This window comes from Passer domesticus, chromosome W (assembly GCF_036417665.1).
Source record: "Passer domesticus isolate bPasDom1 chromosome W, bPasDom1.hap1, whole genome shotgun sequence".
Classification (NCBI taxonomy): domain Eukaryota; kingdom Metazoa; phylum Chordata; class Aves; order Passeriformes; family Passeridae; genus Passer; species Passer domesticus.
This window is the reverse complement of record NC_087511.1, coordinates 46,978,894-46,995,157: the sequence shown is the minus strand read 5'-3', so window position 1 is coordinate 46,995,157 and position 16,264 is coordinate 46,978,894. Positions and strand designations below refer to the sequence as shown.

At 46.2% G+C, this 16,264-nt stretch overlaps 1 protein-coding gene across 11 annotated transcripts in view; it reads left to right on the top strand.

Annotated features, from left to right (window-relative positions):
• LOC135289008 (E3 ubiquitin-protein ligase NEDD4-like) overlaps positions 1-16,264 on the top strand; it is an 89,409-nt gene that overhangs the window by 62,709 nt on the left and 10,436 nt on the right. For 6 of the 11 annotated variants that reach the window (XM_064402389.1, XM_064402388.1, XM_064402390.1 and 3 more), the window contains 14 exons: positions 412-462; positions 2,311-2,372; positions 2,488-2,590; positions 2,815-2,981; positions 3,848-3,980; positions 4,471-4,647; positions 5,929-6,003; positions 7,376-7,435; positions 10,070-10,201; positions 10,641-10,760; positions 11,370-11,567; positions 11,963-12,040; positions 13,392-13,446; positions 13,536-13,592. In XM_064402389.1, coding sequence (XP_064258459.1) covers positions 412-462; positions 2,311-2,372; positions 2,488-2,590; positions 2,815-2,981; positions 3,848-3,980; positions 4,471-4,647; positions 5,929-6,003; positions 7,376-7,435; positions 10,070-10,201; positions 10,641-10,760; positions 11,370-11,567; positions 11,963-12,040; positions 13,392-13,446; positions 13,536-13,592 — 1,468 coding nt within the window. The remainder of the gene's footprint in view (positions 1-411; positions 463-2,310; positions 2,373-2,487; positions 2,591-2,814; positions 2,982-3,847; positions 3,981-4,470; positions 4,648-5,928; positions 6,004-7,375; positions 7,436-10,069; positions 10,202-10,640; positions 10,761-11,369; positions 11,568-11,962; positions 12,041-13,391; positions 13,447-13,535; positions 13,593-16,264) is intronic. The other 5 variants (XM_064402391.1, XM_064402384.1, XM_064402392.1 and 2 more) reach the window with 3 other exon arrangements.

Here is a 16,264-nt window from a genome sequence, read left to right as displayed (position 1 = left end):
AAACTTAATGCTCTGCTATGAGAAATATGTAAACTTGGCTGTGCAGCAGCAGCATGCACTTCCTGGAATTCCGTGCATAGCGTGGTTATAAATAGGCAGCAGGTTATTTGGGAATCACTGGGGCTGTATCTGGTGTCACAAACAGGATCTGAGCAGAAACTGCATTCCCTGGTAGATGGCTGGCTTTGGAGGAACACATGTGGGCTCAGAAACCTGTTTGGAGTGTCACAAGAAATACTGTGCTAAGATAAATGAATCACAACAGCAAATCATGGGCAGCAGTAAGGGGACAGAAACCAGTGATTGCTAAAATAATGGTACTTGACCATCTTTATTTCGGGCTCATTGTGACTAGATTGATAGTTATTACTTGTTTGCTTTTCTGATGTAAGTTTGCTTTCTGTGTGACAGACCAGAGACGACTTCCTGGGCCAGGTGGATGTGCCGCTCAGTCACCTGCCGGTAAGCACCACACCTCTGGAACCCCTGGGGCTGTGAACAGTTGATTCTCCAGAGCAAGAGCTCCCAGCAGAGCTCAAAATAAACTCCTGTGGACAGCCAAGCCTCACCTGCGCAGGGACAGGGAGCTGCATCAGCTGTGCATGGAAGGGATGCACTTCCTGTGCCACAAAAGCTCCATGAGAGCAGGTTTGCTTCAGCACATGCATGAAAAGCCAAAAGGCTGCCAGAGCTGTGTCATCTGCTCATTATTTTAGCTGAAATTGAGCTCTTTGCCAACAGTAAGAGTTCAATAGCAATCAATTGAAACTAATGGACACAGGGTTTGAATCATTTTATTGTCAATAGACATTTGAGGTGTTTGGTTTGAAGGTGGTAATGTTTGTGTTTCTTATTTAATGGAGGAATTCAGTGTAAAGCTGGTTCTGTAATTCTGTAAAGCTCCAGTTGTCTGGTTTTCCCCCAGCAGCCAGGATTCTGCATGGGTTGCAAATTTAGATGCTAAATTAAGTGCAATTTCTATTTCTAGGTTTATAAACAGGAATAAATATATATGTGTATGTATATACAGTGATTGCAGTAGCCTTGGTACAAACATTTCTGATATTATATACTGTTTTGGATGACTAACATTGGCTGAATGTAGTTAATATTTTTTAAATGTTGTGCATGTTAATCTTAACATATGCCAGTTATGTCAGTTGAGCATAACTGGCTTTTTGTGTCTGATTTTGACTTCTTGCTATTGATGGATGTTACTGTAGGAGAAAAACTGCTCTGTAATGAGGTGCACTGTGAACTTGTTTAGACCTATCTGTTATGGTTGATCTGAGTGTGTGGGGTTATCAGCTGTAACAGCAGAGAGCTACCAGGGAAGGATCAGGAACCCCTTTGGTGACAAATGTGTGCTTCCCTTCTCGTGGGAGCTGTTGGCACCCCAGCTGTGCTGTGCAGGATTGCTTGCTGTGGGCTTGTTGGATATCTCCATTTATGTATCCTGGTGCACAGACATGAGAATAGCCCTGGTGGGACAGTGGGAAGAGTCCTTCCCCCTCAGACATTTTCCATGGCACAGCTGCTGTCTCAGAGCAGTCCCTCCCTCAGTGGCTGTGCCCTTGCAGGACCTCAGTGGGCACTGCCCCGCCTGCTCCTGCCCCGTTCCAGGGACAGTTACCTGTTGGGAAGGTGGGTGCACTCTGTGCATCTGCAGTCGTCCTTCCACTACCTTGGTAGGAGCCACTGGCATGTATTTATTAACAAATTAACAGTCAGCTTTCTCATCCTGCTGATTTGTGTGTCAAAGTCCTCATTTCTAATTACCATGGACAGAATTTGGGTAAATAATACAGCTCCTCAGTGGGAGCACTAAACAGCAGTGTGAGTCGTGCATGCCTTGGTGTCCTGGTGAGCTGTTCAAATCTGCCATCTCTGGGCAAAATGGGCAGAAATGTGTCTCTCCCAGAGGAAGTGGACACTGGGTCAGGCAGTGAAAGGGATGTGGCTGCCAAGCATAACGCAGCTCATGCTTTGAGTTCAGAATAGAGTTCTCCAGACAATCAGCAGGGGAAGTCTGTGTATGGATTCATCATCCTTTGCCCTTGGCACCTGAAATTCCTAGTTCTGTGCCCACAGCAGCTGTGTGTCTGCACAGCTGTGCAAAGGATGTGACTTACTTGGTAAGAAAGCTGAAGTTCTCAAGGAATAGAAAGTTTTCAAGATTCCAGGCTTTAGGTAACATAGGATTCAGTGGAAATCAGAGAAGTAATCTGTCAGCCTGATGTGTGAATGTTCTTTATGTGGCTGGAGTTGTGGGCAAGCCCTTTAATTTGCCATTTTTTCCACTGCTTACAGACTGAAGACCCAACCATGGAGAGGCCATACACATTTAAGGATTTCCTCCTCAGACCAAGAAGGTGAGAGGAAGGAGCTTTAAAACATTTGAGGACTTTAAAACATTTCTTACTTCATTATTTTTTATTTGCAATTATTTAAGGGTTCTTAAATGCAATGTACCTCCTTGTCTTGTAGCCACAAATCTCGTGTGAAGGGTTTCTTGAGACTGAAGATGGCGTATATGCCCAAAAATGGTGGCCAAGAGGAAGAAAACAGTGATCAGAGGGATGACTCTGAGGTAAGGCTGAATCCTCAAGGAAGGATTCAGGAATCATTGTAGAGTCAGCTGCACTTGGAGGATAAAGCCCTGGAAACAGAGTTGGCAGTTGCTTCTCTTTGGCACCAAGCCACCACCCAGCCACCTTTGGGAATCCCTCTGGCTAGACTGCTGGGGATTTAGCTCTTTTCTCCCTGGAACGAGGTGCACACTAAGCACAGAGCTCTTTGTCCTTGGTTCCCCAGCACGGCTGGGACGTGGTGGATCCCGGCGATGCCGCATCCCAGCGTCAGGAGGAGCTGCCGCCTCCCCCGCTGCCCCCGGGCTGGGAGGAGAAGGTGGACAACCTGGGCCGCACCTACTACGTGAACCACAACAACAGGAGCACCCAGTGGCACCGGCCCAGCCTCGTGTAAGCAGCTGGGGCTGCGCGGGAGGGAGAGCCAGGCTGAGGCTCCAGTCAGAAAGGAAACGTGCTTGCTTTGTGCCTGGCAGAGACTTGCTTGCCCCCAGCAGATCACAGAGACACAGAGTGCTCTGGGAAATTCCAGGAGCTCTGGGATGGCAGGGCACCTTAGAATGCACCTTACAATATTAGGAGACAGATAAGGAATTTTTCAATAATTTAACAGGGGTAAATTACTTTGTTTATAGAGACCGTTGAAGAGGTATGGGAAAAAAGTCAACTCTACCAAATTTTAATGAAGTTGAACAGATTAACTTTGAGGAGATCCTGGTTAGTATTCTGTGAATAGGCTTCATTCCCAGGCTGTGCTGTCAGAGAGCACATGTGGCAAAATCTTCTCAAAATTAGATTTAGAAAGCTGTGGCAGGCTTATATTTTACAGAGTGTGAATAACTGGCAGTGTTAGGAGTTATAGTGAGATCATGTATTTAACCCTGCACTGCCAAGACCACTGCTAAACCACGTCCAAGGAAGTGCTGGATGCCCCTTGCACTGGACACGTTCGAGGTTGGGCTCCACAGAGTGCTGGGTCATCTTGTCTAGGCCATGGTTTCCCTGCCAGCAGAGGTTGAACCAGATGACCCCTGAGGTCCTTCCCAACCTGGTGTTCTGTGATATTTGTGAAGTGCTTCCAGTTTTATTTTCTTTCAACTGAGGGGTTAAACAGTCTCCTAATTATGAAGCTTGATACATACATGAATAATCGAAAGCACTACTGAGGTTTTGAAGGCAATGGACAAAAGAGGGGGCTTGGTTTAACTTGGGCTCTTTTCTTGTTCTTTTGTCCTTCCTGTGCTGGGTTCCCCCTGCAGCGACGTGGGATCCGAGTCAGATAACAACATCAGGCAGATAAACCAAGAGGCAGCTCACAGGCGCTTCCGCTCTCGGCGCCACATCAGCGAGGATTTGGAGCCAGAGCCTGCGGAGAGTGGAGACATTCCTGAGGTATGCCCAAGCCTTGGGCTGAAGGAGCTGACTAAACCTGGAGCTAATTGCCACACGGCACAGCCAGTCGTGGGTTTACACGGCGTTTGTGGCAATTGCCTCGGGAAGATGCCAGCAGCACAATGGCACTGCAGCCAGAGGCACACTGCCAGGGTCCTGGGCAGCTGCAGCTGCCTGGTGCCCTGTGGAGAGCACTGAGTCCCATGTAGATGCTGGGAGAAACATTTATCATTCCAAATTGCTTGTCTTATGTACACTGATAGAAACACTTTCATATTCTGCTCTAAACAACAGTGGAATAAATGATAAAAAAAGGGGAAGTGGACTGGCTGTAACTGCCCTGTGCTTCATTTTTCTATAGTGCCTTGATTTAGGGTGAAGGGAAGGTGTTGTTTGTGTGTTGGGCACAGTGAGGTGATCACATAGAAGGCAAAGGGAAAGAAGACTTTGTCTGTATAAAATCTGAACTTAGTTTCTTCTCTTTCATTAGCCTTGGGAAACCATTTCAGAGGAGGCAAGTGCCAGTGGGGATTCCTTAAGCTTGTCACTGCCACCTCCTCCTGCATCTCCAGTGTCCCGGACCAGTCCTCAGGAGCTGTCTGAGGAGCTGAGCAGAAGACTCCAGGTCACTCCTGATTCCAATGGGGAACAACTCGGCTCTTTGATTGTATGTAATGTGTAACCCTTAAAGCTCTGTGCAGAAATGTGCTGTTCTTTGGCATAACCTGGATCACTTCATGCACAGGGAGCAACTGCTGGGCTCGGGAAACCCTGAGCATGCAGTTACAATTCCCTTCCAAAAAGCGTATCACAGCTTCACCAGCAAGCACTCTGCCTCAGACAGCAGAATTCCTCTGTTCAGATTTCAAGAGTTCTGTGTGAGTTTAACTTCAGACTCTGCTACTGTTAGACCTTTAGTGAAACAAAATAGATGAGAGTCAAGGGTATCGAGGTAGGAATTTCCAAAGGAAAAGGAAAAACAAAAAAATGGTCTCTCTATTTGTGTTATCCATTAGTCAGATACCATTAAAAAGTCAGGATAATGCATGTTCAAGTGGGGGAATGCTTTATGTCTCTTTGATTACAAAAATAATTGTAAATATTAAACAGAGCATCATGCTCTTACTTATTTTTTATTCTTAGTATGATGCTATCAAGGTACCTCTGCAGGTAGAGGTACCTTGATAAAGAGTTTTATCTTCAAGAGATAAGAAATACTTTTTGTTCTCATCAAACAGAATCTTGACCAGGTGTATTTTTCCCAAAAAGCCAGTGCAGTTGGGCTCTGACTGATGGGAGTGTCCCCTGGAGGTGGCTCAGCCAGTGACAGCTCTGAAGCTCTCCTGGATCTTCAGGGACACTTGGGCTTGTGCTGAGAGCTGCAGTTCTTGCAGCCCCCACTGGTTCTACTGCAGATGTGTCAGTGCTGTGTTTCCCTAAGCACTGCACTCCCTGGAGTGCCCAGCTGCACTGGTGGGGAGGAATTGCACTCTAGTGTCACACTTATTTAGGGGGGCTTTGTTTCTAGTTCAGTCATGAAGGATGTGTCATGGGAAAAGACACAACTAATTCAAAAGTTAGCAGCAAAGAGGAAGATTGAAACTGATTTTTATTTGTTTTTAAGAAATACCATAAATTTTTAGGTAAATGAATTTTTAAGACTTTGAGCTCTCATCCATAGTATTTGATTTTGGATATGTCTCTTAGTGCTTTATTTTTTTCAGTAATTCATGAGTTTGTTCATGTTGGCATTTCTCCTTTAGGAAAATGAATGAGCCCTTTTTATTTAGTATATAGGAAGTAGAGAAATGGGATATACCACTCTGTGGTAAAACAGAAGTAGGTAATTGTTTGCTATAAATTGCCTGTAATTACTGAATTTTCTCAATAAACATCGTGTTTTAAGACACCCTAACATGGAGACATCTTTCTATTTTCTTCCTTGCAGCAAAGAGAACCGTCTTCACGACTGAGGTCCTGCAGTGTGACAGACACAGTCGCTGAACAGTCCCAGCTATCCCTGGTAAGCCAGAGCTCCTTTTTGGGTGGACATTCTCTCATTCCGAGCCTTGGGTCAGCTCACTCAGGCACAGATCAGTGACCAAGGTGGGCATCTGGTTGTCCCAAGCCAAATTCATGTGAGCTAAAAAAGGAGGACATTCCTGAGACAGGAAGATGTTTGGAGACTGAGCAAGTCACCCTCTCCTCAGTTATTTACCACGCAAATTTAGGTTACTGCACTGCTGTGTGCACTCAGTGGAGAAACTCCTCCAAGGGGTGTTCCCAGCTGGGGGAGGAGAGGGCAGGAGAGCCAGCTCTACCTGGAGCTGCAGCCACAGGACTCTGACAGCAGACAGGTTTCTGTGGCCCAGAAGTTCATTTTACTTGCAATATATAAATCTCTGTAAAATCCCAAAGGTGTTTTGCCTGGTTGTAGAGAAAAGGAGGCAACTTCTGCAGGTTTATTTAAGGAGGTTGTTCAAACAGGAAAAGATACTAAGAAGTTTTGTAAAGAAAGCTTCTCTCTCCTGTCAGAACCAAGCACACTGTGCTCCAGCTGACAGGAAGTGGTGCCTCTCCTGCAGGATTGCAGAGGTGGCAGGTTTGTTCTCTCTGCCACCTCTCAGCAGTAGGTGCAGAGACCACTTAAAATAGGAGTGTGCAAGGTGTGCTTTTGAATAAGATTGGTTAGATTGCAAAAGAATCTTTCAAAAGATTATACTTTTCTTCCAAGAGTTTTTTCTTCATTTTTTAAAAGTTATATGTCCCATGTGAATCTGCAAATGGAAAACCTGTGCATTTGTTAGCAAAGTTGCTGTGTCTGTGTTGCTTGTTGTCTCTGCTTCTCTTGGGTGGACATTTCCAGAAACCACAGAGGATTTCTCGTGGCTGGATTTTCCCCTGCTGTAGCAGTTATTTAGTGCAGCTGCAGCAGTTATTTAGTGGGCCCTGGGTGGGTCCCAGTGCAGCCTCTGTGCCTGGCTGCAGGGACAAGGCTGCTGTGCTCTTCCTTGCTGTGTTCAGCACGCTGGGGCCAGGGGCTGGGCTGGGCTGGGCTGGGCTGGGGAGAGAGAGGCCTTTCTCCTGCTTCCTGATCTTCAAATCAGCACAGAGAGCACTGCCTTAAACACCCTCGTAGCTGAGCTTAAGCACATTTCATCCTTGCTGAGCTAATGATCATTTCTCTTCTGGCTGCTGGGTACATGTTCCTCCTAAATCCGGTGCTCCTCCAGGGTTCTGCCTTGGTTACCAGCAGCTGATGCCTTTCAGATTTGCTATTGCCCATCTAACTGCTCTCTCTTGGTAAATGTGGCTGATGCCTTGCTCCTAAAGATGTGACAGTAGCCTGTGGCCTTCTTCAGTAAATCTGTGTAACATGAATTATCATTTAACAGCAGAATGGTCCCTCTAGGAGAGCTCGTTCTTCAACTGTCACAGGGGGCGAGGAGCCAACGGTAATAAACTCTTTATCAAGCACTATCTTTAAATAAAACGGGGGGACATTTAGGTCTTGTACAATGAGGATTTTTTTTTTTTTTTTAAAGCAGCTATGTGTTGGATGAAATACAGCTATTGAATGAAAACTTAGATATTTTTGTCCCAAATTTTCTCAACATTTCTCCAAACTCTGCAATTGTACTCAAATACTGGCAAGGTTTAGGGACACAAATGTGATATTGAATTATGACAAAGCTGTGTATTAAGTAAATGCCATGTGCTCCTGAAAAATGAAAGCTACAGCAGCTAATTCTTTTAAAAGGGGTACTGGAAGCTGCAGTGATTAGAGACATCAAATCATTGTACATGTAACTGTGTTTGTATCCTGTATCTTCTTGTCTTCCCTTACTCTCCATTTAGACTAATTAATTTTAATTCTTAAAGTTGGTCTTAATTTGAGAGCCTTGGGGGTACAGTGATATAGCACAGAGCTCTTAATGGTCTTACTGAATGCCAGTTTCATTTTGCAGCAGTTCCTCAGCAGTCCAAGCAGTACAAGACTGTAGTTTGATCATCCCATAAAATCCTTGATATGCTTTGCTGAATGTGCAATACAAGGAAAGTGGGTTTAATCTATATTGAACTTTAATCTAATTATATATGTTGAACCTTTAACCTAATTAACTGCCAGTCTGGAGTTATTTGACAGAAATCATTTAGAGTAACTGTCATAAATGGCTTTTATGAATTTAGGCCCTCCTGCAGAATTAGTTTCAGAGAAAGAAATTTAATTTATACTTGGTATAAATTGCTATTTGCATCTGGGAAATAAATAAATCTTACTTCGGGTGTTGATGCATCATTCTGTTATACTGTCTATATTCACTGGTTTTTAATTTTAGAACCAGAGGAGCACACTTGCAAATAGCAAAGTCTAAATAAAATGCCTGACTCATTAGTAGTTAGTTAATTGTGCTAGGTGAACTTGCACAGTAGTGGTACTCCCTTGGAAGAGCATCTTGTCTTGATTTGACTTTTTAGAGCAAAATATTAATGTTTTGACTCATCATTAGTGCAGCCATACCAAGATGTTTTACCTCACCATGCTGCAGTGTCTAACCCCCCTTGTCTTTGTTCAGCATTTCCACCCAGAGCCCCAGGTCTGTGGAGGAGTTGGGACTCACACAGGATTCATGGTCTAAATCTTTGTCTTCAAAGGCTGCATTCTCTTGGCTCTGTGGGCACCTGGTGCTTGCAGACAAACAACCTGTCAGCAGTGAAAGCCTCTGCTCACCTTGGTTTTGCCTTCAGAATCCCTACAGAGCCCCTCCTTGGAGCAGGACCCACAGGCCCAGGCCCAGAAGCAGCGTCCTCATGCCTGAGCTGTACTGAGACCCTGTGGGGTGTTTGCACAGTGGCTGTCAGTGCCTGACCCCACACTGATGGATTGACAGCCACTGGCACAGCGTGGGCAAGGTGTTCTCCTTGCCTGCCAGCCCTGTGAAGCAGCACAGGGGAAATAGCCCTTGGCTCTCCAGGAGAGAAGGAAATGAGTCTGAGAAGGATTCTCATCTGGTCCTAGTGGAGTATGTCAGCCTCCTGACCCATCCCATATCTCTTCTCCTTTCCTGTCTCCATTATCCCTGCAGTTCTCCAGTTCCTTGTGGCAGCTGTGCTCTGCTCTTAAACAGCACCTGCACTGCCTATGGCAGTTGCTCTGCGAAGGGTCTGGCAGAGATGAAGCAGGAACAAGAATTAAGTTCATTTTCTTGCTGAAGCAAGGAGTATAGTGGGGAGGAAGAGAATGCATCGTGTCCTGGATTTCAGCAGGAGCCTCCAGAGGTCTTTTCTGTTTCTTGGCAAAACCCCAGAGCTTGTAGTGCATCAGCCTCTGAATTAGGCAGGTCCTTCATCCCACTTGGTTCCAGTTCTAGCTCATGTCTATGAACTCATGCTTGGTTGTTTTGGGGACAGGCAGGACACACAGGGACACAGTTCCTGTGGGCAACAGGACGTGACTCTTCCCTTACCTGTGTGCTTCTCTTAGAACAGGGAGCCTGTGGAGCTTTCACTAAAAGTTTTTGTCATGCTGAAGTTGAGGCTCCAGTGTGGGGTTTTCTGGTGGTGTTGGGACACAGAAGCCCTGAGTGCAGCATTTGTGACAGAGCAGAATGGTTAAAATTAACTTTCTAAACCCACAGTAGTTTCTGGCAACTGATTCAAGACACCCTGGGGTAAAGAAGAGAGCAGGGGGATCTTGACTGCATGGGTATTTAACTCTTACTTATCCATCCTGATAAAAGGAGGAAACCTCAGCCTTTTAAGGAAAACTCACTAAAACATAGAGTTCCTTTTTGTCATTATGTGTAACAAAATAGAATGTTTGTGGGCATATAAGCTTGTCTGTTTGCTGAATCTGTGTCAAACTGACCCAAAAGATCTCTTGGGAGAAAAAAAATATTTGATTCAAACGCACATGATAAAGAGCTTGAATTGAATTAAATCAAATCAGAAACTGGATTTTTCCATATGGTTGTTGTGATTAAGAAGAGTGTAAGTTAACAAGTTGCTGTTTTTTTTACAAACAACAGAGTTTTAAATGTTTTTTAGCTATTATAAAATAAGAATTCAATGATTTCTTGCCTGAGCAGCCTTCTGTGGCTTACGTGCACACCACGCCGGGCTTACCTTCGGGCTGGGAGGAGCGCAAGGACGCCAAGGGCCGCACCTACTACGTCAACCACAACAACCGGACCACAACGTGGACACGGCCCATCATGCAGGTACCGCTGCCTCCTGGAGCCAGCCTGGGCTGGGCTGAGGGTCAGTCAGCTGGGGCAGCTCCCAGAAATCCGAAATTTGGAGCAAATATCCTAAATTGTCACGATAATACAGAGAATCATAAAAAGCTGCAATAATTTAGGATGGTTTGGTTACTTCTTTTAATTATGTCAAGGTCCAGGTTAATGTGATTGCTGCAAGAGAAGGAGTTTCCAGAGATGCAGAAGAGCTCTTAAAAGGAGCCAGATGTGTTGTTTGAATTAAATGTGAAAGTCGGCTCGAGCCATTAATAGAACCATAGGTTCTTGGCCTTGCAGTGGAATTCCATTAAATGCCCTTTATGGCCTTTAAGGCAGTCTGGTTGAGAGCAGCCATCAGTTTTGTGTGTCCTGCGCGGGGGCAGTGTTGGTGACGTTGGTGACCTGGCTTTGCTCTGGACAGCTCGCCGAGGACGGGATGGTGGGGCCGGGCGCGAGCAGCAGCAACCACCTGAGCGAGCCGCAGATCCGGCGGCCGCGCAGCCTCAGCTCGCCCACCGTCACGCTGTCCGCGCCGCTCGAGGTGAGCCCCCTCAGACAGCGGGCCCTGCCTTGCTTCTGAGTGTCTTTCCAAATGCTGTGGGCTGGTGTGCACTGGGACGTGGTTAAATAGCTGAAGTGGCTCCCTACGCAATCAAAGCCTGTGCGTGTTTGACTTCTGGCGCTGTGGCTCAAACTCTTTCTCAGCTGCTCATGGCTGTGCTGAGGAGAGCCAGCTCTTCAGATTTCCTCTTTGTGCTTAAGAGGTTGAAGAGCTGTGGCTCACACAGCCTTGCACTTACAGGCTTTCTTGTAAATGAGATATATTGCCCCTGAAGCACAAAATACTGCTTTTGTCTTTTCCTTGGTAAAATGAAATATGGACACATCCAGGGCAGGTGCAGGGTAAGGTACAATCAGGTGTAAATACTGGGGGCATTGTCATTGCAGAGGAAGGCACAGAACACCGTGTCCTTTACAGCAAAGAACTGGGCATGTTAGAAGGCACAGATAGAGCTAATTAAGTTCTAGTAAATCAGTCCCAGCATTTAATTCTGTATGAATTACACCTGAATGAAAGCTGTTTGCTGTGAAGCCGAGTCGGGTTGGTTTTGCAGCCCGAGCGCACAGCGGTGCTGTTCCCTCTCCGCAGGGCATGAAGGACTCCCCGGTGCGCAGGGCGGTGAAGGACACCCTGTCCAACCCTCAGTCCCCACAGCCGTCCCCCTACAACTCGCCCAAGCCCCAGCACAAGGGGGCCCAGAGCTTCCTGCCCCCGGGCTGGGAGATGCGCATCGCCCCGAACGGCCGCCCCTTCTTCATCGACCACAACACCAAGACCACCACCTGGGTAAGGGTGCTCCAGCCAAGGCCCCCCGCTCCCACCCCTGCCTCTGCCCGCATGCCCCTGTTTCAGCAGGGCTGCTCTTTGTGCTTCCAAGAGCCAAAAACGTGCATGTGCATGTAAAAGCCCTTGTGGGGTGTGTCCTAAGAACAGGCCTGTGGTTTTTGAAGCATATCCCTGGACATAGCACACATTTAATGGAGTCAGGTCTTACATCACCCTAACTCACTCAGCACTGGAAAATTCATTGCACTGTAGAAATCCTAATAAGTCATGTTTTGTTTTATTGTCCGAAAAGACAAGAATAACTGTAACATAGGGGGATTTCCAGATGAGTCTGTGCCTGACTTTGTAGATCTGCCTTGATCTGTTGGATTTACAGTTGCATACCTGTGTTCCAGGAGGATCCACGGCTGAAGTTTCCGGTGCATTTGAGATCCAAAGCGTCTCTGAACCCCAATGATTTGGGCCCTCTTCCTGTAAGTGATGCTGTGCCTGTGTTCTGACCTACACCTCCTGTCCCAGGGCTCTGCTCTGCTCTGGGCACAGGCTGCTGCAGCTCTTCTTGGAGGCTCTGGAGCCCTGCTGTGCCCTGGGGCTTGCTCAGGCCCTCCAGAGCCAGCCCAGCCTCTGCTCATGGCATTTTTCTGTGCTACTGAAGTGTTGGGCTTTGCACACACTTACCTGGGCTGTGTCTGACTGTGCTTTTAGATAATCATAATCACTGCTTAGGAAAAACCAAGCAGATTGTGCCAAGCAAGCTCTGTCAGTGCACCAGCATATTCTAGCAATTAGAAATCAGAATAAATTTTGATTTTTCAATTAAACTCCCATCTTTTGCAGAGCAATTCATCAATTTAATGTCAGAAGTTTTGTCATACTTGTAATCAAAGTATAATGGGGATTTATAGACATGTCAAATGCAGAGCTTTGCTTTGTTTTTTAAAATACTCCCAGCCCTTAGAGGTAGAGAGTAATGTGTGAAAGCTGACACATTCCTGGTCACAGCAGCAGGAATGCTCTTTGGCTCTAGGAAACAGCTGTGCTCTTGCAGTGTCCAGGTACATGGGGCGTGTGTTAGCCTTGGAGGCACTGAAGGCCCAATTACAATTTGTTCTTTAACTGCAAGGGGCAAAACCTGCAGTGAAAGCAGGGTAGCCTGACCTGTCACTAGCAACAGATTGGTAGTAACAGATTTCACCTCAGTTAAACCTCCTGGTTTGGAGCGAGGTTGGGATGACTACAGAATTTAACAGGAGTTTCTCCAACAAGCTTGAAGTGAAATAATTTCTCCTCTGTGTTTTCTGGCAGCCCAGGCTGGCCAGCATTGCCTGTCCTACAGCCTGCCATCCGCTCTCCTTTCTGCACTGCGGGCGCCTGGGACATGAGAAAAGGGAACAGCTGAAAGGGGAAGCACTGAGGACTAGCTTAGGACATTCTTGTCCCACTGTACAGGGAGCCTGGGTTACACGTTTACAGTAAATAACCCACATGGCTCTCAGAAGTGGGAGCAGAAACTTTCAAACGAATCTGTGATCTGTTCTCTGTGATTGTTTGCTCACAGAGGAAATGGGTGGGAATCCTGAGGCAGGAGGTTTCCACCATAAAAAGTATTCCCTGCACGGGATGCAGTCACCTGTATAAGACCTAGGTGTGAGTCTGCCTGGACTTGTGGCCTTGCCATCGTGCATCTGGGCACTTGGGTTTCCTCCTCATAAGCATCTTTGAGACAAGTCCAGTAGGTGTGAGCAATGCCCTGCTTCAGGCTGTGGGAGACTGGAATTATTTCATTTACTCTCTCTTTTCTTTGTTTTTATTTCCCATTTCCAGCCTGGCTGGGAGGAAAGAATACACCTGGATGGAAGAACATTTTATATAGACCATAGTAAGTAAGCACTCAGGTACTAGAGCAAATAGACAAAGGGAGGTACTAAGTATTGAAGTGAAAGCTTTGTGATTTTACTCTTCATTTAGGAAGCCAGGTGTTGATATGTGGAGACATTGATACCAGAGACTTAGTGCCCTCCTACGGTACTGTACATTCACTGGAAGCTTGCTTTAATTGGCTCATCAAGCTTTGTCCCTCTCTGACTTGTGAAGCATTAACATTTCCTCTCTGTGGTTTATTTTGTTCTTGTTGATATTTTGGAGTTGTTGTTGTTGTTGTTGATGATCCCATGGCTTATTTGCACTTAATAAATTAAAATATAAACTAGGAATAGAAAATAAGATGAGAAAAGATCCTGTAGCCACAGCTCCACATATAGGCAGTGGAGCAATTAGCATTGAGAAGTACTTTCTTCTGCTTTCAGGTCTGTGGCAGTGCTGATTCTGATCTTATTTCCTATTTAGAGCATGTGAAACTGCACCAGCCCATTAATATTCTCCAGTTCTGTTAGTGGAGTTTTAGTGTAAGTGATGTTTCTTTGTAGATTTGTCTTCCTAGAGCATCTCAGAACTGCTGTGTGAGTTTTGTTGGTGTTTGGAAACAAAGCAGCCCACAAAGGCTGGCTGGGTCTTCTTATAATAAGACATTTCTTCACAGCCACAGCAAACTCTCATAACCATCAGAGGAGCGTGCACAGAGAGTTAAAACCTAAACTTACCCATGTTTGACAGAATTAGGTTTGTCCCTCAGTACCACTGACTCCCACGCTCATCCTTAGAGATGACAGTATTAAGTCATTATTAAAAGACTGCCTTTAAAGCAATAGCAGTTTTGAAATGGTGTAAATACTTTCAACTAAACATTAGAAATAATACACTTGTCAAGCACCTGATGAACCTCTTCCAAACTTCAGTACAGAGTTATTATCCTTTATCCTTTCTGTAATTGTTTTTCCCAACAGAGATCTGGAAATATAACTATGGCCAATGATTCTAAACTGCTGCCACAAAGGAGTCACAGGATAAAGCTGTGCCATTTAAAACATCTGTGTAACTGCTGAGCCTCCCAGTCTCTCTTAAAACTCTTCCATTTTTCAGTCTCCTGAAGCTATTTGAGCATGTGTTAGTCCCTAAAATGGAATGTTAAAGTCATATATTAATTAGAATTCCTCAAAGAATTTGTAACTGTTAGGAAGCAAAATTTATGTGCATCTGAATTCTCCCTCTAGTCTCTTTTGAGCTGAGTGGATTTAGCTTCTTATATAGCATTTTTCACAAAAGTTTAGGCAAGCTTTGGAAGCTTTTGGTAATGCTGCCTGTTTCCAGCAGAGGTCCCTTTGGTCCCAGCCTGAGCCCTGCTGTGGTGGCTGGGCTGGGGGGCCTGGAGGGCCAGGGGCTGTGCCACTGCCAGCACACAAAACCAGCAGGACAAGTCTGGCAGAGTCAGCTGCTGGGCATGTCCTGCTTCCCTGCTATGTTTTGTACCTCTGCTGCATAGTTCTCCAGCGCTGTTTGTCCTATTTTTGAAATGTTTTTCTCATCCCTGGAAGAAACTGCCCAAGTCCCCTGCAGCCAGCACAGCCCCTCTGCTGTGCACAGGGAGCAGGGCACTGAGCACTGGTGCAGCACAGCAGTGTGACTGGTGCCAGGGTGTGACAGTGAGCCCCTTTCCCTGCTCTCTGGGCCCATGGACACACTGGTGTTCCCTGCACACTGCTGGGAGCCCCCAGGCACGTGCTGTTGGAAGGGATCAGAAGGGAAAACAGCCATTCTGCAACCGTTTTCTGAAGCAGTGATTCACAGACTGGGAGGATAGATCCATTGAATGGGCTCCCCTCAAAGTCTGTCCACATCCACCTGCACACGGTGGTATTCACCATAAGCATCAGTGATTTACACAAGGAATTAGAGGGAAGCACTCCTTAGTTCAGCAGGAAGCAGGAAGGGGGAGAGGGGCTCACTGGAATGGGATGGGAACTCAGAGTGAGTCTGGCAAATGGCCCTGCAGTGTGCAGGAACGGGCTGTGTAAGGAGAACTGCAAAGTGTTACTCAGAATGGCAGTAATTAGCAGAATTTGGGTTGAAAAGGGCATGAAAAATACCATCACCTGGTCATGAGCTATCTCACCCTGTGATGTATTGACAGGAGTGCCTAAATCCAACCTGGAGTAGCCCTTCTGATGCCATCAGCACTGGGGATGTCTGGCTGTGAGAGTTCTGTGTCTGGCAGGGGGTCCCAGACTTCAGGGAAATAGTGCCCCCATTGGAAAGGCAGGGAGAAGAGGGAATCCTCAAAGGCCTGGTTTATGACAGAGAATTGTATTGGTGGGAAGAGTCAAATTTTTGAAATTTTTGAAAATGTTGAGACTTTTGAAAATGTTCTTCAAAAAGAATGAGTTTGTTATCCACGTCCACTTGGGATAGGACAGAGAATCCTGAGCTACAGTTCCAGGTGAAGTGGTTCATGCCAGAGCCTTGTAGCCCTGGAGTCCCTGTAAGAAAAAAGAAAAAGAAAGTTAGACTGAGATTCATTGGTGTCATTGCACACCCTGAAGTACAGAGAGCAAAGAGCTGACACATTGTCAGTCATTTCCACTCGTGTTACCTCTGATTCCACAGAAAACTGGCACTGTGGTTTGTGGCTGCTGGTGTCAAGAAGGTCACCAGAGAACTTTGTAGAAGGGAATTCCAGTGTAGGGGTTGAAAAAGGAAAGGGTTGGGCTGCGTGTCCACCTTGGCAGCAGCTCTGCTCCGTGCATCTCTGGGGTCTCTGGAGCTCAGGCTGGCAGCCCTCCAGCATTCCCATCAGTGATAAA